The sequence below is a fragment of the Toxotes jaculatrix genome, chromosome 3 (assembly GCF_017976425.1).
Source record: "Toxotes jaculatrix isolate fToxJac2 chromosome 3, fToxJac2.pri, whole genome shotgun sequence".
Taxonomy (NCBI): Eukaryota; Metazoa; Chordata; class Actinopteri; family Toxotidae; genus Toxotes; species Toxotes jaculatrix.
The window spans coordinates 2,643,951-2,667,334 of record NC_054396.1 but is presented as its reverse complement, the minus strand read 5'-3'; the positions used below and the strand labels follow the sequence as shown (position 1 = coordinate 2,667,334).

The window sequence follows — 23,384 nt, the reverse complement described above, 5'->3', positions numbered from 1 at the left end:
ACTATTTTATTTTGCTTCCTCTTTTCTTAGAAATTTGACACAATCCTCTGTATAAGTGACGGATTTATGAGGCAGGTTTGGGAGGGAGGGAAAGGTTTGTTTGAAACACAAATTCTTGTGGGTTTCCTCATTGTCGTCTGGGCAACTCAGACAGCAGCGTCTGGGAGAGCTGGGTTGGGGGTCGGGGGAATGCGGAGGGGGGTGATGGGGCAGGGCGGACGGTCGGAGGACGCGGGTCACAGAGGACAAGGAAAATCAGGAACTTTGAAAGGTTTTTCTGTTTAGTTTTTCTTTCCTCTTTCTGATGGTTTGAGGTTTTTCTGACTCTCTGAGGTAAACTAAAAAAAAAAATCTTTGCCAAACTTTGCAGGTTTGGGATTTCTCTGGACAGAAGTCTTAAGTAGAACTGGCTTACAAGTTTATTCAACGGAAACCAATACGACAATAAGCGATGCCTACAGCGGTATGTATGAGTTATCTGCAGGTTGTTCACTTTTTGCAGCGACAGCTGTGGTCTACAGGATATGACCACAGTCGAGGTTTAGCTGTGTGATTACTGAGGGGGCTTTTCACCATCCTATTCATCGAAGAGGCTTCATCCTTTTAATTCTTTAATAAAAAAATCTCACTTACAACAAAGGACTTGCACAAAGTATAAAAGTGGGAACGACAACAACCCGACTCTGTGGTCAATTACGACATTAAACAGAAATTTGAGATCCGAGTAGCTGTAAAAGGAGTTTTAAAGGTCAGACTTACAGTTAAATCAGAGAAAAGTTCAGTGTACCATTCACAAAGTGTGGCTGCTTTCATTCATTTTTTTCCGACTCTAACATAAAACAACAGTCAAGGCTCCAAACAGACACTTAAATGGGTTTTGTTTGCAGTAATCATTCATTCAACTAATCAAAACAGGAAGATATTCACTGAAGTTAAAGTCTTTTTTAGTAAAGAATTCCCTCAATCGAACCCAAATCCTAATGCACAGCTTCGAATTAAATAAAAATGAAAGATGCCACAGATCAGAAGAAAGATCAGTGAGGTCGTGGAGTCCAGCAGAAGAGTCGGACAGTCTCAGAGACAGAAGAGTCCAGCATTCAGTGGGGGTCTCCGCCAGAGGGGGGTGGGGGGGTGAGGGGAGTGAGATGGAAAAGGAGAGTGCTAGAGTGGAAACATGGAACCAGGATGTGTCTCAGTCTGTGGTGGTGCGGCGGTACCAGAAGCGGGCCCTGAAGTCGTCGCTACAGGTCATGAAGCCGGGATTGGTGGGCGAGTGGACGATGCAGCGGACGATGTTGTTGTGTCCCAGAGACAGCAGGTTTTTCCTCTCGGCCGTGCGAGAGTCCCAGCAGCACAGGCTGATGGTGCGCTCGTCAGGCAGCAGCACGTAGTCCTCTGTGTGGTTGAACACGCCTTGCGTGCGATGCATCTGACGGCCGCTCAAACCAGCACCTGTAACAGGAAACAGAGAACATGTCACCACTAAGACCACGCATGTGAAATCACATCAGAGCCTCAGCCCTTCTTGGTTATTACTGCTACACTCGTCTAACTTTCCATTTATGCACGTATCCTGTTTACCCTGATGATGGTGGAACATTTACCACTTCATTTACCACTGAAATTCATCATTTCATCATTTTTCCCCAAACAGTGGGTCCTTGATTTCAGACACAGATGTCAAAAGAAAGCTGCTCATTTTTAGTCTGCTGATTCAGTGACAACTTAATGTCAGTGGCAGGTTTTAGCAGCTGTAAGCGAGCTAATGTTAGTGTTACACAACAGACATTTATTAAATCTTAAATCTGTTTTCGTTGAGTCTCTTTGTTGGTTTGTATTCTACACATTGTCTGAATTGAATCTTGTTTGTGTTTTTGCTCTGTATCTTTAGTTTGGATGTGTGACTTCCTTTGAATGTGCTTGTGCTGACTTACCTGTGTACACTGTTTTTGTTGCATACAGGAAACAAAACCCTTGGTGCTAGAACCTCACAGCCACACCAGACTGTGTGTACGTACTCGTAGCAGATCATTACTAAACCATTACCTTTGCAGGCTGTTCAGCGGTAAGACCGCGTGTTTGTGTTTCTTCCTTGAGAGAATGTTTCCTAACTGTTATCTCCTGTGCTCCAGGATCACACTCACCTGTCTACCTGCTCCACGCTTCTGTCAGACTGCTCCCTGCCTCTGACTCACCTGTGCCTTCTTACCTGCAAGACTCACTCCTCCCTGGACCCTCCACAGTCACACTGCCCTGCCACACATGGTCTACCAAACCCTCAGTCCTCTGAAGCCTGCTGCCTTCCAGTCTCCATCAGCCTCTTTAACAATAAACACTGTTCTAATTGTCTGCAGGTGTGAGAGTTCTGTTCTTTGAGTCCACAAGAAAAACACACCAGTTGTTACAGAACATTCTGGCCAACAATGGGTCCAGCAGAACCTCCCCCTCCTCTTCAGGAGAATGACACTGCACTGCTCTCAGCCCAGGCTCACCTGTTGCTCCGGATCTTGATTAAACCTGTAAGCACCAGTCCCAGCAGGCAATGGCCCTATGGGGCAGCTTCTTACTTGCGAGTGACTATATGACAGAGACGGTGCCGTAAAAAAAACAGGAAGAGGGGAACGACAGAGCTGGGGAGCAAGAGCTACACTCTGGCCTGAGATGAATGTGAGGACCAGCTATATTTACCTAAAAGCTGATTAAATATGTATACAACTAATTGACAGCTGTAGGCTAATAAATTTGACACGCTCGCATCGTGATCCAAATCCTGAAGGTTCCTGATTCAAAACTGTAATTGAGTGACTGTGGAATAACCTGCTGCTGAAAGTGTTCATCATTTTAACCCACAAAGGTGATGGTTTAAAAATAAGACACTACCTGGTTTCATATAATAGTCTTTGCTAATGAGAAAGAAGAAACAGGTGTTTTAGAGCTGGAGTTAAATCCCTGCATCAACCTCTGACTCAAAACTCAACATCACTCACACACCAGCGTGCACAAATACATTCACACACACACACTAATTTTCACAGGTATGTGAATGACATGCTGCTCTGTGGAGCCCGCCTGTGGCAGAGGAAAGCAGCACTGGAATATTTACAAGCTGCGGTGGACAAAACACAGAAAGGACTAGAATTTGATCAGTTATACATTTGCAGTTATTTACTGTTACTGCCCTGTCTATTAAAAAGGCACCAGTTTCTATACTGTTCATCTAATTCAATCTAAAGCTGAGAGTCAGCACTTTAACCTCAGACTGACTGTTTCACTACAAAGCCAACACGCTTGAGTACAGAACCAACACAACAGAAATGTGTAACTAACCTCATACACTGCTAGCTATTGACAACTGTTGCTGAATGCTGTGATTAAGCAACTACGCTGAGCTAAACGACGCTTAGCAAAAAGTTTCCACCGTAACAGATCAATATCTCATCAGTGTTTCTTACGAAAGTCTGCACCCAGATTACATGGTAAAGCTTGCATCATCTCTGCTGTATGAACGCTGGAGTCGCTCACACACAAGGAGGGAAATAAACGTCTTGTCACTACAATAAATGACTGCAGACACCGAGGAAGATGACATCACCCCTCACTGCTCTGGGGGTTTTCTCAGCCGTCATTAGGAGAATAAAAGCTGAAGCTGAGACACTCTGCATTGCTGACAGCGTAAAGTGTGAAGTAACTGTTCCTTCGTAGTGTGTTGTAAAATTGGTGGCGTGCATCACATCCCTGCATGTTCAAATGAAAACTGAAAGAGATTGTTTTTATAGGAAAATGTTGACACTTTTTCTGCACTGTACATTTTTTCCTGCTCATGCTGGTATTTCACTATTTATATTATATATGATATATTTACCTCCCTGATATCAATACAGAATTTCTAGCTAAAGAATAACTCCATTTCATTCCTGTTTCACTACACAAGTCAATCCTGACCTAACTGCTTTACAACCGTTGAAATGAAAACATTTCTTTACTGCCTGGCTAGGGGGCACTGCTGGCAAACAAACATCCACAACATCAACTCTTAAATGCCCCCAGTGAATGTTAATCTGGTGAGGACTGGTCAGTACAATGGAAACTGGTAAAATTATTAGGTTAAGCAAAACTAATTCTTTATATCACATTGAGCTCATTCCTGCCTGATCAGTATTCAGTTGTTGGATTTTTAAAAAATGAGGTAATATATATTTTTTCATAACTTTTATTGAGTTCACATAATTGTTATGTGAAGTGAATTGAAGTTAAATGGAAAAAGACTGAAGCTTTAAATCCTCAGTAATAAAAATGTAATTGTTTTGCACTGGATCATGAACAATGTCCTGACATTTATTGAATCATTGCATTTACTAATCATGGTTAGATGTATGGATAGAATCAAAGTGTGAAAGAACGCTGTAGTCCTTTCACATAAACAAAATTCATCTTCACCTGTGTACTTGACCAGCGTCCGGCCCGTAGAGATCTCCCACAGTTTCACCACGGAGTCTTTGCCGCTGGACAGGATGTACTTGGAGTTCTTAGAGAAGATGGCGGAGCAGACCTCTGCGCCATCGTGGGCCTTCTCGAAGGTGGTCACACAGCGGTTGGAGACACCATCCCACAGCTTGATGCTGCCATCCTTGCTGCAGGTGACGTAGCTGTTGGCGGAGGGGTTGTAGCTGACGCCGCTAATGGTGTCTGTGTGCTGGTCCAGCGGGTTGCAGGACACAAAGCACTGGAAGGTGTTGACGTCGTAGAGGCGGAGGGTGGGGTGCTGCGTTCCCACCAGCAGGAAGTCACCTGATGGGTGGAAGGATATTGAACGCAACATTTCTGCTTCCTACAGGGACACAGATGAAGACAGGATTAGACTGAAATGTAATTCTAGTGAAAGAAAACAAATAGGTTGAATTCCACAACCAAAATTATTTTTATCAGAATGGTTTTAGATTGCTAGTTAAGAAAATGATAAAACAGAGAAATTCTGCCCACAAAATCTGACCTGTATATATTTAAATGCTCTTTTTGCAGAGGGCTTTGAGTAGTCAAACAGTTTAAGGGTGTAATCTCTCGAGCCAGACGCTAGAATCTGTTCAGTCGGATGGAAGGCAAGACAGGTGACTTCATCGACGTGGTCGTACAGTGTCCGGATCACAGGGTGATTCTCCATGTTTTGCTGTGCTGTCTCATTCATCATCACCTGTCATATACAGAAACAGAGAGAAAAGTAACTATGAGCCCGCTGACTTGAGAACATCCAGTGTACCCGCATGCTCCAGCCTGCCTCACCTCGATGGGCATGGCACTCTTGGCCAGCATGCGCTCAGTATCTAGGATCTTGATGGAGGCATCAGCGGACCCGGTGGCAATCAGCTGACCATCTCGACTGTATGTGGCGACACGGCACGGACCCTTATGAGATGTAACATAGCAGGTCTCATACTCCGATGCCTCCGGAGACATGGTCTGGACGTCGGCGTCAAATTCCAGATCGATACCCACTCCAGGTGCCACTGTATCTGAGCGCCCGATGGCATACTGAACTGCACTGTCATCATTCTCCATCCCTGAAAGAGTTTGGCAATTGTGCACTTAGAGCCACGTAAAGACACACACACACACACACACACACACACACACACACACAGAGTACAAACAGGGAGAGGTGGACCAAAGACACCTTACCTATCTTTGCCAGCTGCATCAGCTGCTCAGAGGGCGACACTACGCTCTGTGGTTTGACCTCGTTGATGAGACTGTTGGCGATGTTGGTGTATCCATCATAAAGCAGCTGGCTTATGATGAGCTTGTACAGGTGCTGCCGGTCCTTCAGAGTTGGTTTGGGGCGATACATGTTGGGTCAGATTGACCAGAACCTGACCGTCAATGCTGACAACTTAGCGGCTGTAACAAAAGACACCATGTCAACAATTAATCTTCCAACTATCTTCACTGCTGTTACGTATCCAAGTTTCTCAAGACATCAGTGTTAGCTAGAGTAAATGCTGTATTGCGGCACACTGCTAGTTCGCTACCACATCTAACATAACTTCCAAACACACGCCATTAGCTGTGGCTACACTAATGTTTTGGGCAGCAACAGGGAATGAATGGAACTTGTGCTTAGCAGTTCGGCTAACAACGCTAGCTTTGTTGCTAGAGTTACGGCAGAGCAAAAACATCTCTGTGTTAAGCGAAGGTAAAACCCTGAACTGATGGAGTGTGTGCGCTCTGCAAAACCAGCATTATGTGCTGCTTGAAGGCGGTAGGTGAAATGTTAATCTTGGAATCAAAACAGAAATATCTACCCCTCTCCAAAGTTCCAATGGCGCTCCTCGACAAAACGTGCGTTACGCTCGCTGTACGTAATTTGCGTCCTACGTCATAACACTGACAGACTATTTCCTCAGGGTAAATAACATTTCCATGTTTCGTTCACCACACGGTTCAAAATTAAACAGCACTGTAATACTTGCTTTACAATATTTTGCTGTCACATCCAAGGGAAAATGACACGTTTACTGGAAGAAAATGAGCTGAGCAATGACCAAATAAATCAATAAATACAAAAATTACATTAAACATGATCAGATTAGTCCTTTTTGCATTCGCTGGGGCACAAAGAGGCTATGTTTCTGAAACAAAGTGCAGACAAAGGAAATACCCTGGTGTTACAGCGGTCTTTTTGTCATTAAGCTGGAGAAAAAACAGCTAATGGTGCATTCACAAGGGATATGAGGACATGTCATTAGTGAAGACCTAAACATTTTCTTTCTTTCCCTGTACATGCAAAGACTATGGCTGCAATAAACTTGGCCTATGATTATTGCTAGTAAAGATCAATAAAAAATAATCAAGGGTTCTGATAAGTGATTCGTTGTTCAAGCAGGCTGATTTTTTTTTTTTAACAAAATGCTAAACATTTTATGTCTCTAGGTTCTAAATTGTGAGGATTTGCTACTCCTCTCCCTTTTTATATATATTTTTTAAAAAGCAATATGAAAAAGTCACATTGAGATCTTGGAATTTATCTCTTGTTTCTAACATTTCATCAACTAAATTTTTAATAAATAAACAACAACAAAACAACAGATTCATGGCCCAGCTTTGTTGATATTGTTGATGTTTTTTTTTTTTTAACATGTCACACCATCTGCAGTTCTACTACATAAATAATTTCTGTGTACGCTGTATGTGAATAAAACTCATTTTATTCCTGATGTGAAGGCCTACAGCCATGACCCAGTAGAGGGTGCACAAGTACAGCATCTCAAACACACAAGGAAAAAGAAAAAAAACAGCTGTCAGCCTCTGCTCGGTTTTGATCTCAGTGTTGTTGATGTAATGCAGTCTTAGCTTTGCAGTTGTAAGTTTAAAAATGACTTTCACTGAGTTACACAGACTACAGCAGCTATGACTGTGTTATAGAGTAAAACAGAGATGACAATCATGGTAACACTGACAGGAAAATGCACTGTGTTTGGAAGTTGCTAGAAATGTTGTGAGTGGTAGTGGTACTGAAAACAAAAGTGGGGCATGAGACTGCTATTCTTTAGCCACCAAAAAGGCATAAGTGAACATGTAAGTGGATATAGGCCTCCAGCAATTCAGCACCCGCCCACACACAATCTCTCAGTTGTCACTTCCTGCAATGTGGCCAAAAAAGACAGAAATGTAGTGTAATACATGCAGATGGATGATGGTAGCTTGGCCTGTTAGAGAGATGAGCCTATTCAAATGATACATCTGTCATTTTTCATTACATGTGCAAAAATATAGCAAGCGACACATTCAGACACTAATGAAGTCTGCTGGATATTTCCCTTGGGCACCTTCAATCTAGAGTCATAACTTGAGCTTGTTTATTGCAGTGTGAAGAGGAAGGTAACTTTATAGTCCTCAGTGTGAAGTGAGGAACTACTTCATGTCTCGAGTGATTGAAGGCTTTTTTTTAGTTGTAGTTCTTGCATGATGACTTTATATTTAGAGATATAAGAGATGTTTGTGATGACTGAGCTCATGTTAGCTTTAGTGTGTGTAGCTCAACATGTATCTGTCAGTCCCACTCAGTGGCTAAAAACACGTGTACAGCTGCACCCACATGGATCATTGTCTAAATAACAGCAACAAAACTGTTCAGTTACTTAAATAATACAAAGGTTCAGTGACTGTGAGACCAGGATGAGCAGGAGAACACATTTTCTTTGTCTTTTGTCCCTGCTGACCATCATCTGTAAAACTTGTATCCTAGTAACCTGAGTAACATGAGCAAAATATCATCTATCAACAACATTAAACCCCTGCTGACTGTTTCAGAGAAGGCATTTGAAGAATTTGCCACAGACTACACATGCTCTACAATCTGAAAACATTTCATCTGACTCTTTCTTTGAAAATATCTGAACATGCCTGAAACTATGCTTCCACCCTGCAGGACTGCGAGCTATGTAGAGACGGTAGAAATCATGCGTGGTAGGAGGTGTCTTGTTACCATGTCAACACAAACCATGCTCTCAGAGGACCAGCCTGCAGTTGCCTTGGAGACCAGCGAGAGTCTGTAGCAGTGAAGTGATATAAAAACTATTTGTTTTCTCTCAGCAGATGTCATCTGATAATTGCATGGTCAATCCCACATGATGACATATTGTTCAAAAAGCCAGAGCTTTGAAAAAATCAATCACTTACACCAAGCAGCACTGACAGTAGAAACATTTTTTTAAGTCGTTCATTTGACTTTATTTACATGGAAAAATAAAAACTTAAAGCCACTATAGTTGATAATTTTATTAATAATGTAGTGTAACATTAAATTTGTTGCTTGTAGCGACAAACCAACTGAGAATTATCAACTGACTGAAGCAATTTAGGTTCTTTCAGCTCGTTGTTGTGCTTTTACTGGATGCAAGTTTGGTGTTTATTTCAGTCTCACCACACTCACGAGAGATCAGAGTTAAAACAAAGAAGTTTTTGTTGTTAAAGAAAGATACTTTTCTCCGTGGTCAGTTGGTGGAGACCAAAAGAGAGCTACAACAAAAGTGGATATTCATCTCACAATTTTTCCAGGTGGCCAGAAACACTATTGCAAATGAAAGCTAATGTCACTCGGTATCTGCTGGATATATGAAATGGTAGTTGTTTGCTAACACCTTAGCTTTGTAAACTTCATTAGGTAAACATGGGGCCAAAATACCAATCAATTCAGGTGAAAATGTAAATCCAGTGCATCCATGGTGTAGTTACGCCCACAACATCATTTTTTTTAATGAATTATCTTTGAAGCCACCTGCGGTCTGTGAGGTACCACATAGACACTGTGCACTCTGGAGCTGTCCAGAAACTTACATAGTCGAATGTGTCGTTGGTGCTGTCATTTAATGGTGAGGCTGTGTGGACAGATGTAGAAAAACTATGTGTTACTTTGTCTTTCTGTGCTGCCATGAACTAAAAAAAAACACACAGGATCTGTTTATGGACAATTAAGTCAAACAAATAAACGGGAAGCTGTAAGATTAGGTATTACTTCATGCACACTGAAAATTTTTATTTTACTGTGTTTTTTAAAAGAAACTGATCATGTGCACATAAATGTCCTCGCTATTTTTCATATTTTTGGGTCTCAAACAGATCAGTACAGAATGTATTCTCTTTCCTAAATCCTAAACCTAAAAACAGATTTGCTCATCAGAACCAGCAATAGTAAATGCAGAAAAAAGAAAAAGCAAAAAAAAAAAAAAAAAAAAAATGTGAATACAAATGAGTCATTATGATTTACAAAAAAAAGGCAACTATTGCTTTAAGCATGTGCAGTGTGAACTGGTGTACCCCTGCAAAATGATACATACTGTAATGGGGGCTGTCGTTGGAGGTGGGAAATTCATTCCAGCCACTCACAACTCATCCATTTGTTCTCTGCCTGAGAGAGTGAGAGCAGTGCACGTGCAGCCAAGCGGCCACATCAACATTTGCTTTGCTGCGCCCTTGTCCATGTGGGTGTATGAAATACAGCGTGTGGGAGGAAAAAGGTAGGTGGGGGAGCAAGTATTTAAGAGAGCCAGAAGTCACGTACTGCCTCAAACTGTTGATGGTAAAGTCAGTAATTCAGCCAGCGTGACTGTTGAAGGTAAGCTTGCCTCTGTCACTGCACTTCCTCTTCTTCTGCACAACACTTTGTATTAGCCTTAAATTCTTCCATCTGTGCTCAGGGCCTCTGTGCTCTTCCACTCCTGTTAATCACTTTGTGAAATCTATGTTTTCAACTTGTCCCCCGGAAGTCTTTGTTTAACAGCCACACCCCCCACCCTCCCCAGCCCTTCTCTTTCCTTCACTCTGCTTCTCTCTGCCTCTCCACTTTCATAGTGCATCTTCTCTCTCATTTGCATTTGTTCCGCTTCCTTGTGACAAGAAACACTTCATGTCAAAGAGCTGTGAGAGAAAATCAGATCGGAGAGGACCACACAGCCTGGATGGCAAAACAGACTGAAAGGAGCAGGTACACTGAGGATGGGGCTGTTCAGTGTAGAAGACTGTCTAAGCTGGATAATTGTTACTGATTCAAGCACAGAACAAGACCGTAAGTAACTTGACTGTTTTTTTGTTTTTTTTAATCGTTTGTTTTTCTTAACTGTTGCCCTCGAGTTTCGGCCTAGTTATGGCATGTTCCAGTTTCTTGCAATGTTGTTCTTACCTACACTGTGTGATGGCAACACCATCAGATAGTTCCTCTTTTCAAACATGCCCTTTACAAAGTCTCTGCAATTGTTAGAAATGGGATTAACAGAGGAGATAAGATCTAAAAAAAAAAAAAAAATTCATTTCTCAGAACGTTACCAGAAATCTGAAAAATCCAGAAAGTCTTCCTTTTTGTTTACATTTTGATGCTAGTCACTTTTACTAATGTTTGTTCTTCCTACAAGCAGTAACTGTTTTTCAGCACAGTTTGACCTCTTTTTAAACCCATTCCACCCAGGACACACTTGAATGCAATTTTAAACTGGCAGCAAGTGCTAGAAGAAGAAAACGCCTCTTAATAATTCAAAGGTCCACGCTGTAGTTATATTTTTGCATGGAGTTCCAGCATGCATAACAATATGACATATTTACATAGCTGTAAGGAAGTGAAAGCACATTACAGTTAGAGAATATAGATCTAAGTTTCCAAGTAAATTATGTTTTTAAAAAATTAAAATATACTCACAGTGCCTCTCCTTTTTATCAGAACTTGCTTGAATACAAACAGAAAGAAACTTTATCGGTCATAACAGCACCACAAAAAGTATCTAACGTGGGCGTTCTCATGCTGCACAACTAACAAAGAGTATGCTCCATGCCAGCTGCAGTTCTGTGGGTGAATTATGCAAAATCATCATACATGTAGAAGCAGCATCACAGCAACAGGAAATGAAATTTGCTTGCCCTAATACAAAGCCATTTATCTTTTCATGTAGGTGGTTCACGCTTTGATTAGATTACCGCACAAATATGACAGTCTGTCATGAGACAAAGCTGCCACATGCTACTGTGGAAATCAGGGGTATGCCATTTAATTGGTGCAGACTGGTGACAGAAGCAGCAGCTAATGTCAGCAGACACGTTTCATTTGGGGAGATAAAAGCCTCTGATGTACTGTATGAGTATCTGATCTCACTCTCTCACCCCTCTGCTGATGTGAGTCACTCTCCTACATCATCCCCTGCTTCTCTCTACTGTATGTATACATTTCTCTCCATGTTTTTGTCTCATACATTTCCACTGCCTGCGCACAAAACATACCTTAAGAGTTGTTTTCTTACACCACCTGATCTCGAAATCAAACAGTAGCGAATCAAATGCCTTTACTTTTCTCTGTGCTCTGTAGCCATGGGTATTATTACTCATCACAGTAATATCACTCAGATCTGGCTGTGTTTTTGCTTTGCTGTTGTAGAATTGTGGACATCATTTCAAAACACACCTCCCTGGATTTTATCACCCTGCAAAATCCAGACTGGATTAATTGCTTCAATAGCCATCTGTCCTTAAGGGTACTGCATATCTGTCATCATTAACTGCTTTAGTGCATTTATTAATTGCTATGCTCATTTTCTCTCTTCCACTGGTGAGAATAAAGTCTCATTCTCTTCTGTTAAAGCAAGGCCTGAAAACATCCCAGCTCAAATAGATAGATCTGCCCCGTGCGATCTAAGGCAAAGCAGAGGTCTAATGCAAACTGTTCTTATCTTACAGGTAATTAGAGACCTGGCACTAGTACATCACGACAGCAGCAGTGTTACCATGGAGACTAGCAAGCCAGGATTGGCGAGTGCTCCAGTGCACATCAGCTCTGTTGCAGCACAGACAGAGAAAAGGATGGACATCCAGGCCCCGCTGACGGCTGTTTACATCCACACAGTTCCTGCTCTACCAGCGCAACCTTACCCGCAGCTTCCTGCTGCTGACCGGGAACCAGCCACACTCCATCTGGCCATGCCGCCGCTTTACTCCAAAGAGACGCTTCCTTTTCTGACATATTTTCATATTGCTGGTGGGCTGCAGTCTCCGCCGGGAATGGGTCTGGCAGCTGCTGCTCCTACAGCCAGACCGAAATCGGCTGGAAAACATGTGTGTCCTCACTGTGGACGGGACTGCATGAAACCCAGCGTGCTGGAGAAGCATCTCCGCTGCCACACAGGGGAGCGGCCTTACCCCTGCACCACTTGTGGAGTTTCTTTTAAGACTCAGAGCAACCTCTACAAACATAAGCGTACTCAGGCTCATGCCCGCCTTTCATCTGAATCAGAGCAGAGCAGCCTGGGCAGCCTAGACAGTGTGTCTAGCTCCAGAGAGACTCATGCCTCCAGTTCGTCTCTGGATGAACGCAGTGAGGACTTGGGCAGCATGGAGAAGGATGCCACACTACCTGCTGCTGAGATTACCTGTCCAGACAATACTGCAAAGATCTGCTCTGTAAAGACACAAGGGTCTGTGAGTGAACAGAATGAGCTGACCCCTATAGGTCATGAGACAAAACCAAAAGAATGTGCAAAGGTAAGAAAAGAGGAGGAAAAACTCAGGGTGGAAAATGAAAAACCTCCCTTGACTGTTAGTCGACATCTTCCCCTTCAGAGACAGGAAGCCACTCTGTTCTCCAAGCAGTGGGAGAGCTCTGTGTCCAGAGGAAAATCACAGAACCACGAGAGCACGGACTCAGGCTTCAGTGAGAGCACGGACCACTACTCAAGCCCTGGCAGTGTTTTACGTGACCACAGTATGGATTCCCTTGCCGAATCCAGCAAAGAGGATCTGGAAGAAACCACCAACACGCACACACCTTCAGAACCTGGCCAAGGTGCACAGGAGCCCAAAGACATTGCAAGAGAGCAGGAGCAGAAGACACTGGAGGAGCGCATATCTAAGCTGATTTCTGAGAATACGGCTGTTGTGGAGGACAAACAGCTGGAGAACGTAAGACCACGGAAGACAGTTCTGTCAAAGCAGGGCAGCATTGACCTTCCCATGCCGTACACATACAAGGACTCCTTTCACTTTGACATGAGGATCAGTAAGACTCCAAACGTTGGGTTACAAAGAAACATTAAGCCTGGATTGTACAGCTCCGTGCCCACTCAGCACTCCACCACCATGGAGCATGCCCCCTTAACCCGCAGCAACTCCCTCCCATTCAGCGTTACCCTCCTGCAGCCTGAGAAGAGCAGCCCAACCTTCTCCTATCAGAGCGATTATGTAACACTCGTTCGCAGGGGAAGCTCTGGACAGATCAATCCAACAGGTTTTGCGATCAAGCCTGTGAACCAGCAGTCATCCACCCACCGCCCACTAGTCCGGCAGACAGCCGTAGACTGCAACCACGCAACAGACGGTCTCTCCATGAATTCATCTGTGGAGGAGGCATGCACCGGCAGTCTCAGCTGCGATGGGGATGGCGGTGACATTTGCGGAGAGCCAAGCAACAGAAAGTTCCGGAGGAAGAAAGCACAGAAGTTTGCCTACAACAAGTGGTACATGTACGGGGGTGGCACATTTAAGAAGCTCTACAATGCTGAGAAAGCTGTTGATAACAGTGTTATCAAAAGCAGGAAAAGTATGAACCCAGAGCATGAGGTTGTTCAGGGCCCACAAAAGAGGTTGTCAGCAGCCCATAACGAGACCATAACAACAACAACAGGCTCAGTGATAAACACCACAAATAGCGGTGCAACACTGTGCCATCCAGGCTGCCCTCCTGCCAGGGTATGCCCCGTCTCTGCCGTGGATTTTAATCTAAGCACTAGCCGTCTTCATTCGTCATGCAGCTCTCTCAAGACTCCACTCCGGAGAAATCTATCTTTGTCAGTACTGCCATTACCTTCGATTGGATCATTGGTTAACCACAAAACAAACAGCATGAGCAGCACAGAGGCAGGGAGATTGATTAATGAAGAAAAACATAATGATTCCACCTCTCAGCTCTGCGGAGCCCACGTTCCCTCAGACAGGAAAAAGCAGAGAACTGATGACAAAATAATTTGCCCGCTTCAGATGGAGACTGACCCAAACACACTGATTCATCCCCCTCCCTCTGTCACTGGCAGTGCGCCTCAGCAGGATACAAATCTCAGTTATATCAGCCTTCAAACAAATCAAAAACACACTCAGCTCAAAGGAGCTCTCTTCTCGCCATGCATAATCAATGCAAATGCACCGTCTGTTGGCACCTTGCAAGCCACTTCCATCCCCTCTGCTGCCAAGACCAGCTTCCTGCCGAAGTACCAGCTCAAGTTACCTAATGCTGCTGAACCTGATTCGAATACTTCACCGCATGTTGTGGATAAACCGTCAGAAACTGATGGCTGCACTTTCACCCCTGCTCTGTCATCTACTCAAACTGAGCAAACCTCACCTGCGGTCACAACCTCTGAAAAGAAATGCAGTGGTCCTGTCACCTCGCCGTTGATGCAGAGGAGTGAAATCAAAAACACAAATATTTTCAATTCCACACAAGCACAGCTCCTCTTGCCTTGCACAGCCACAACCTTTTGTCAAGCTGAAGCATCAAGATTCAATGAAAAGGCGACAACTAGTCTACCCGTAGTGCACAGGCAATTTGCAGCAACCACAATAACCACAACCTGCCTACATGATTATCAGGCAAGATTATGCAGCGCTTTGACACCGCCCTCGAACTCTGCAGCAGGCTCAGTGTCTATGCAGTTACCCAGACTTGTTGCACCTGTGGTTGCAAACTTTCCTGCCGCCACTGCAAAAAATCCGACATCTGCTGCTGCCATTACAGCTTTCTCACAAGATCAACTTCACTCTAAGCCTCCTCTGTCACACTCACAAGTCTCACCAGCATCAGACCAGTTGAACCCTGTAAATACTGCATACGCTGGCCCAAATAACCCAAACGTACCTTGTCACATTGTACCATTTGACCAGGGGCAACCAGCTGCTCAGAATGTGTTTCATGTTCACACAGCAGACCTCCAGATTTGCCTTCAGATCATATCTGACGAGCAGCTGGCTCTCATTGAACCACAGATAGAGCGGCAAGCAGGTACCAGCGTGCCACAGAGACGTGACATGGAAACAATGGCCCCAGAAGTGATCCAGAATAAAACTCAAAGCTCTGTCACCGTAGAAAGCAATGAGGGAAAAGACCATCACCAGCCAGCACATCAAAAGGAACTGGACCAAAGAGAATCTTTATCCATACTCAACACAGAGAGCATAAAACCTCCACTGTCTGACCACTTTGCAAAGGCACAGCCAAATATCTACACAACTGAACACAGTAATTCCAGTCAGGCTACAGTATCCGCTGAATCTAAGCCTCCTGAAACTCTAGGCTTGATGCTACACCCACACAAATACAGTCATGTAAACACGGCCACAGAGACTCTGAGCTCTGCAGGCGATGTTATGTCAACTGCTGCTTCACTCGAAGGTGTACAGTCAGGAAGGAGCCAAACTACAGGGGAAGAACATGCCCTCTCTCTGAACCATTGCACTGAGGAGCAACCTTTGCAGGACAGGAGGGTCAGCCAAGGTGGATTGGTCTCGCAAACATTCTCTGGCCAACACATGCTCAGCGTGAACTGTCTTTCTCCCAGCGCTGTAAATCAGAAAAGCACAAGAAGTGAACCACAAGGCAAAGAAAGCCAACAAAAACTTAAAAATCAAGCAGCCTCATGTAATGCTGCCATATTGAAAACCAAGTGTGAAACCTCTGCCTACAAAAGCAGCAAGTTAGAAAGTGGAGAAACCCACACCTCTCTGCAGGTTATGTTCAGTAAGGCCTCCGGTGGAGCATGTGGTGCTGATGAGCTCTCTGGATCAGTTTCTCCATTTGCCATTAGTAAATGCAAAGCTCCAAGACAGTCGGTCCCACAGTCATCCATCTACTGCTGTAATCCTTCAGAACCCAGGTTATCAGAGACTCTGAATGCATCTAAACATGCAATCAAAAGCTGTGACAAGGTGGGACCTCTGGACAATTCAGCAAATCTCAGCAAATCACAGGATGTGATCGGCTCTGTCCACTCAGAAAGACAACTGGATCAGTTTACTTCAGTGTCCTCTAACATCCAGGTGGAAAGACCCAAAGACATCCCAGCTGTGCTTACAAGTATTCAGAGCCCAACTGCAGGTATTTATTATTATTTTAATTATTTGAATCATTCATATTGCATAGGATCTGTATGTAATTTCTGATTTGAGTTCGCACCTCTGCATTTTACATTTAAACTTAAACAGTAACTTTGAAGGTGAAGAGCTGCTTTTAAAGGTGTTTGATGGTGATCACATCTGTACTGGTGTGGATTGCAGTTTTATATGGTCCCCTGATTTTAGGATAATACGGTGATGACCCTATACATACAGTACAGGCATTGGCATGGCAGCTACAGGTTTTTTTTTTTAAGGAGATGAGAGGCCAAGTCATTCAACTGACCTCTCTCCAACTGATCGTGTATGTCATGGTTTGGGACGAGAATTAAGGTAAAACCCCCTCAAAATACAAATTGTGCCTGAATGCACATGCTGCACTGTATTTGCTTTCACTGAGAAATTTCAGTCGGAGCAAATTTCAAGACAGAAACACGTTTTTACCACAAGATGGCAGTAAGTGATTACAGGTTTGCAGAGTGAAGCCCTGAACCTGTTTTTGAGAGCTACAGAATCACCAAAACCCACAGCTGAGGAGGAGGTCTTTGTGAAAGAAATGAAAATTGGGAAATTGTTTAAAATCTCTTTGTGGGGAAATAACAGCCTTTCTAAAGGTCTAAAGGTCCATGTGGCTTTAATTATTACCATTGTGACATGCAAGTTGCCCCTTAAACCCTCAAAGAAAACTGAAGTGTCCCGCAGTATTTGAAAGTGTCATTTGATCCCCATCACAGCACAAAACACCAACTCACCCACTCTTTAATTTAAAGAAGTTGAGCATTACAGACAATAGCAAAGTTAAATCCACCCTGGGGAACACAGGATAAACACAAAGACTGCCCCTTACAGACCTCCACCCATTGCCTCCTGGCTAAACTGAAACAACAAACAAACTGAGTTTCTGGTTGTCCTGGAAGGACTTGTGACTGACACTGGAGTTCAGGCACATGGTAGCCATGGAGATTTGTTCACTGTAAGTTTCATTTTCCTGCAGATTAATACTATGAAGTCTTGCCACTAGTCTGTTATTTTTTGTTTTAAAGACAGTTTCTCTAATATCTTATGTTGTTCCATGTAATCACCCTTTTTGATGTCTATATCATGAGACAAAAGGCCACATATTTCCTTTAATTTGGCTGATGAGCTGGTAGTATGCCATTGATCTAGCATGAATACCACATGCATTTTTAGAATCATGTTGCTCTTTTATCCAAAAGAAAATGTAAGTACCAGTTGAGGTTTCTACATCCAGGCTTTTACATCATTTTTGTGTTCCCCACCTTAGTTTTCAGGTGACTGATAAGATTGTAGATTCACCATCCTAAAGAAAACAGCTGCTTTTCATTTGTTTTTCTTCCCCTAGGACTTATAGAGGCAGCCTCCCTGGCGAGATGTGCAGCCCCGAAGGAGCCACAGACATGGGGGCATGGGAGTACCCCTGGGAATTCAGACAACACAGTCTGCAGGCCAAAGCAGAGCCAAGAGGCTAGAGAGTCAAACCATCGAGGAATGGACGAGCAGGGCGGTGGAGGAGTGATGAGAAAGGATAAGAACGAAGGAATCAAGACAGACCAGGTGCCAGGACAGCGGGGCAAAGGCGAGACTAACTGCAGACACACGGTTTTACCACCTGTGACAAAGCTAGAGGTGAGACAGAATGAACTTATTCACTGCTCACTGGTTGCGTGTTTTTTTTTTTGCTGTTTTGGTGTTAAAGTCTAACTGCACCCTTAAATTCAGCCTCAACACATTTATAAAACTGAAACAAAGGAGTGAGGACATAATGACTGTAGGTGGAGTAATCTCATGGCTAAGTAGTGTGTGACATGGAGGGTCACGGGACATGGGGAACACTGACTGATCACCACTGGTGTCAGTGCCAGTCATGACAAGTTAGTGTTGGAATTCCCCTGATGGACAGGGAGGGAGTGTGGCGGAGCTTTGACAGTAGTCGCTTGTGGCTCTGCGGGGGTTGATGTACAAAACAGACCTGACCCCACAGATGTGAGTCACGGTTAGGAAGGGTCCAGGTCTGGCTGTTTGTATTTGTGTCACTTGAACCCTGAATTCAAATGACTTAAAATCATATATCGTACTGTTGAGAATAAACTGTTGGATGCCAGGCCAGTGAGAGCTCTGTAAACTCACAGAAACTCACACTATTACTTATAACTGGATAAGTAATAGTGTGATTTGTTAACTATCGCTTCATGAGTTTCACTGAGAACTGGCAGGTTGTTATACAGTTAGTGTGGTCGATCTTTTACCCGTATGGGGAAAAGTAGAATAATTGGATCATTCATTCATTCATTCATCTTCTATACCGCTTGGCCTGTCAAGCTCACCGGGGAGCTGGAGCCTATCCCAGCTGACTACGGGCAAGAGGCGGGGTACACCCTGGACTGGTCGCCAGTCAATCACAGGGCTGACACACACTCACACCTAGAGGAAATGTAGAGCAGCCAGTTGACTTAATGTGCATGTTTTTGGGATTGTGGGAGGAAGCCGGAGTACCCGGAGAAAACCCACTCAGGCACAGGGAGAACATGCAAACTCCACCCGGGGTTCAAACCCTCTTGCTGTGAGGCAACCGTGCTAACCACTGCACCACTGTGCCGCCCATAATTGGATCATTTACTCCTTATATTCCAGGCCCATAGACAAACCCAGTACCAAGCAGAGGCCATGACCAGGGGGGAGACCATTTTTTTCATGCACAGTTTTTATTGGTTTACATTGCATTTTATTCTTTCCATCTTTAAACGTACACATGGAACCGCCAAGCTAAATTCCTTGTATGTGCATATATACAGTACTTGCCCAATAAAAGTATTCTGGTTCAGAACGATGTGTTCCTCACTGATGTTCTGAAGTGTAAACTTAGGTAACACTTTCCGTTACAGTCATTTTTTTGGTAGGTTTAAATTGCTGGGTTCAATGTGACCACGAACATATAGTAAAAGATATTTATTTTAACAGCTGGCTTCATTTGGGCTTTGACAAGAGAGGATACAACAGACGTGTTCGGGGTCACCGTCTTTCATCAGTAGCTCACAGGCTGTTTCAATTCGGCATAGCTTATTCACATTATTCAATAAGTTATTATAAGAAATTGTTTCATAAATAAAAGAATTGGTGACTTTTTAAAGACTTCTTGAATTAACTTTAATTAATAGCACACTTCATTTAAAGGACCAACTTCCTGACAGCAGAAGTACCTCTTACAGAGGTCTGCCATTTTGTCTATATTTTTGTCTAACACTAATGACAATCCTGAAAGTTTCATTATAAAATGATGCTCTTTAAAAGTTAATATCAAAATCACTGTAATATGCCAACAACAGTCTCCTCAATGAGCTAGTTTGGTGTTTGAATGACATTTAGAGCAAAAACTGTACAGGACTAGATGTGTGACAAAAATATGCCACACAATACTACTACTACTAATAATAATAACATAATTAGACCCACAGGGAGGTATTACAAGGGGCCAAGTCCCTGAGAAATTTCCATCTATCAGCCCTTCCAGGCAAAGCAAGTCAGACTTGCAGGCCTACGGGCGCGATTCAAGTCTCCAGTAGAGAGCATCACAGAGTTTGGAAAACATTCCACCCAGGCTGGAATATTTCTAAGGGGTATTCCACTGGGGCATTCAAGAAAGTGTGGTTAACCTAGCCTGGCATGAACCCTGGAATTAGAATTTTACGAGAGTTGTAGAGAACATGTATTTGTCTGAGGCAAAGACTGAACCCTGCACCTTCTGCTTATAAAGCTGCACTTCTTACAACTGAGCCAACCCAACCTGCTGACAAAAACAAACAAACACACACAAACACACACAAACACACACACACACACACACACACACACAAACACACACAAACACACACAAACACACACACACACACAAACAGCAAACTCAAGTTGACATTTTAAAGAGAAGTGTAATTGGCCATAAAGTAAAGCTGTTAGCTGTGTCAGCAGGAGCAGTTGAGCGTGAGAGTACATTGTTTGGTCAGACCATGTTAAAATTAAATGGGAATAAGTTTTAAGAACAGGAAACTTGAAGAAGATTTATGTCGTCTGTTTTTATGTTTGTACTTAAGATGAAGAGGTTTACTGAGGATATCCACCTCTCCTCAAACATGTACTGAAACACTGCATTTACATCCATGTGTAGTAATCACAAAACATAACAATGACATAACAAAACAGATTTCAAATGAATAAAATCATTTTCAAATCTAAAGTGCATATCTTTAAAGAACGGCCCCTGTAAAGAAGTGTTTACGAATAATAATGCATATACACCAGTCTTTAATAGTACTGTGGAGATCCAACAGAAAAACTGTAGAGGCACTGTCTTTGCAGTGAAATCCAACAGTCTGAGACCACCCTCCCACACATACTTTGTGCCCATGGTCTCAGACTTTTGGTCCACACTGTATGTCTATACATTGTCAGGAACTGCATAAAAACAAACATATCAGCTTACTTGTGGACTCCTGTCCCAGTGCTCACATAATTATGAGAATTTATGAGCCTTTTTCCAATGTTAAAGACATCAGCAATCCATCAAAACACCACCAGAACCAGGCAATTGACTGTAATTACGCTAATGAAGTCTGTTTCTGTGGTAGGATTTCTTCAACTTCAAGATGTATAGTGAACAGCTGTAACAACTGAACAGCTGTAACAACTGCATGCTCTGCCAGTTTGTTTCTTGTCTCCTTGTCATAATGCATAACTTACTGGACATATTGAGCTTTGTGGTATTTGAGCAATGCAGGAAGCCACTGAGAAGGCTCAGTGGAGGCAGGACTGTGACTGAATTATCGTGACATGTGATGGTAATTTTGCCCCTTATGTTCTTTAATTAACAGGGAGAAGACAGACAGGTCAAGGAGGATTCCTTTAAAAACTCTTGGCTATCTGAGCAGCATCTTTCCCAGATGCTCTCAGGAATGTCTGAGTACCCTCCACAGAGTCCTCAGCAAGCTCCAAGCATGTCCAATAACCTTAATTTACCAGCCGCCAGCAGCCAGACTTGCCTTTTCAATTCTCCTCAGCCAACCCTGGAAATGAACAATTTTTATTTCTCACAACAACACTGGGAGAGCAGCAGCATCCACAACCAACAAACACAGATCTTGTGTGAATCAAATTCAAGTCAACATATGAAAACACAGGCCCAGATAACGGAAACACAAAACGCTTTTTCACAAATTCAGTCCAGCCCACAGAAAACTACAATTTCACACCAGGACCAAAAGCAAGGCCAAAAGCAGACCCAGTGTGCCCAGCAAGGAAACGCCACTGAAGGTAACAACAGCACAGCAGTAAGCTGTTGCACTAAGTTGACATTAGGAAGTCACAGAAGCCCAAGTCCCTCTCCTGACGTCAAAACATCATCCACCACAAACCACTGCCAAGTTTCTCATTCTCTTCAAGTCAGTAGACCTGCTGCTGGATGGACAGGAAACACCCAAACGTCAAACAGCAACATGCTGGATAATAATACTGGGCTTCTATCAAAGCCCTTTACATACCCAGAACCTGCACAGGAAACCAAGGATCGGACACCAGATGATTACACAACGCAGAGCAGTAACTCTGGGAGACCTGACGTCACCAACAAATACCAGTCTTTTTTCTTTACTGGTCATCTTCATGGCTACCACACAGCCGAGAGTCTCACCAGTGGAGTGAGGCCTGTGCAAAGCTGCCAGGACTACTCAGAAGACACCAGCAGCAGTGACGATGAGGGAAAGCTTATCATTGAGCTTTAGGGGAAATGTGCACATACACAGATGCCATATGAAGTTTGATTTGCTGTATATTTTTCAGAGGTAAACTTGCTCTGGAGGTAGAAATAATATCAGTGCCTGACGAACCGCATGTGTAAACTAAATAAAACAAGTCAAAAAACAAATGAAAAAATAGCTGTCACTGACTTCTTTATATTTTACTATTACAAATAATATATTTGCAGTGGAAAAAAACCCAAGCAATGAGATTACTTCTACCCCTCAGAAATGTTGTGTGACCTCCGTTCTGCTTACACATGCTCACACACACATATTTTGCCATAATTCGTGCCTACCTTTCCACACTCACTCACTCTCTCATAAATTGCAGTCTGCAACACTCTCTAACCTTCCCTGACAACAGCTGTGTGTGTGAATCATGTACGTACGCTGCCAAATACCCATTAAATTGATCTCTGCTGCCAATCAGATCACCCAGGCAGTGACTGGAGGGCCATGACCCTTTTCCCAGTCTGGGCTTTGTAGTGAGTCAGCAGCTATGCTTAGGCTCTGGAGCTCGACGGGAACAGGAAGTGGGCGGATGTGAATGTTTCTGTACAAAAACCCACAGCTATAGCTCACACTAACTTGCTTGTCAATCCTCAGCCCATTAGTGGTCATAAAATGTTTTGGACTTGACAGGTGTATGTGTGCAGTAGTGCTGAATGAGCTTTATCTGCAGAGAATCTGTTCAGGCCTGTTTAGTTTGACACAGTGGATGTGTTTATAGTGCTGTTTGACACAGAGGAAAGCCAAGGGCACAAAAATGTGAAGCTGTTTACAGTTACAATTACAAGCAGATTTATTATTATGTTTTACAATTTTTTTTTTTCATTTTCTAATTTTTTTTTCTTGTTACAGATTGCAAATGTAAACATAACTGACCAAACAAATGAATTCATCTCAATTTCTTTTGCACATCATTGTGGTGGAAAAAAACTTTCCTCC

At 43.2% G+C, this 23,384-nt stretch overlaps 2 protein-coding genes and 1 long non-coding RNA gene across 4 annotated transcripts; 2 read left to right on the top strand and 1 right to left on the bottom strand.

The window, feature by feature from the left end:
- The first annotated feature begins 150 nt into the window (after positions 1-150).
- LOC121179076 lies at positions 151-2,668 on the top strand. The gene is made up of 4 exons (XR_005893848.1): positions 151-271; positions 371-463; positions 1,963-2,010; positions 2,133-2,668. It is a non-coding gene; the product is annotated as an uncharacterized LOC121179076 (long non-coding RNA).
- Positions 599-11,311, bottom strand: cstf1 (cleavage stimulation factor, 3' pre-RNA, subunit 1). 2 transcript variants are annotated; one of them, XM_041033680.1, is made up of 6 exons: positions 11,183-11,311; positions 5,674-5,892; positions 5,278-5,555; positions 4,991-5,188; positions 4,438-4,828; positions 599-1,452 (listed from the first exon to the last, which is right to left on the bottom strand). In XM_041033680.1, the coding sequence occupies exons 2-6, from the start codon at positions 5,840-5,842 to the stop codon at positions 1,193-1,195; spliced, it is 1,296 nt and encodes a 431-aa protein (XP_040889614.1). In that variant the 5' UTR covers positions 5,843-5,892; positions 11,183-11,311; the 3' UTR covers positions 599-1,192. The 2 variants fall into 2 exon arrangements, with proteins under 2 accessions (XP_040889614.1, XP_040889613.1); XM_041033679.1 differs by lacking the exon at positions 11,183-11,311 and adding an exon at positions 6,297-6,356.
- On the top strand, positions 10,356-23,315 carry znf831 (zinc finger protein 831). The gene is made up of 4 exons (XM_041033677.1): positions 10,356-10,558; positions 12,211-16,612; positions 17,993-18,276; positions 21,513-23,315. The coding sequence occupies exons 2-4, from the start codon at positions 12,259-12,261 to the stop codon at positions 22,416-22,418; spliced, it is 5,544 nt and encodes a 1,847-aa protein (XP_040889611.1). The 5' UTR covers positions 10,356-10,558; positions 12,211-12,258; the 3' UTR covers positions 22,419-23,315.
- The last annotated feature ends 69 nt before the right edge of the window (positions 23,316-23,384 follow it).

Bases quoted from the DNA above. Each gene is read 5' to 3' on its own strand.
- cstf1 (XM_041033680.1), bottom strand. From the start codon at position 5,842: ATGTATCGCCCCAAACCAACTCTGAAGGACCGGCAGCACCTGTACAAG. The intron at 5,189-5,277 runs GTGAGGCAGGCT...TGTATATGACAG, and splicing joins AGAGTGCCATGCCCATCGAG to GTGATGATGAATGAGACAGC. The intron at 1,453-4,437 runs GTGAAGATGAAT...TTCCTGTTACAG, and splicing joins GACGCTGGTCAAGTACACAG to GTGCTGGTTTGAGCGGCCGT.
- znf831 (XM_041033677.1), top strand. From the start codon at position 12,259: ATGGAGACTAGCAAGCCAGGATTGGCGAGTGCTCCAGTGCACATCAGC. The intron at 16,613-17,992 runs GTATTTATTATT...TTCTTCCCCTAG, and splicing joins TATTCAGAGCCCAACTGCAG to GACTTATAGAGGCAGCCTCC. The intron at 18,277-21,512 runs GTGAGACAGAAT...TTTAATTAACAG, and splicing joins CACCTGTGACAAAGCTAGAG to GGAGAAGACAGACAGGTCAA.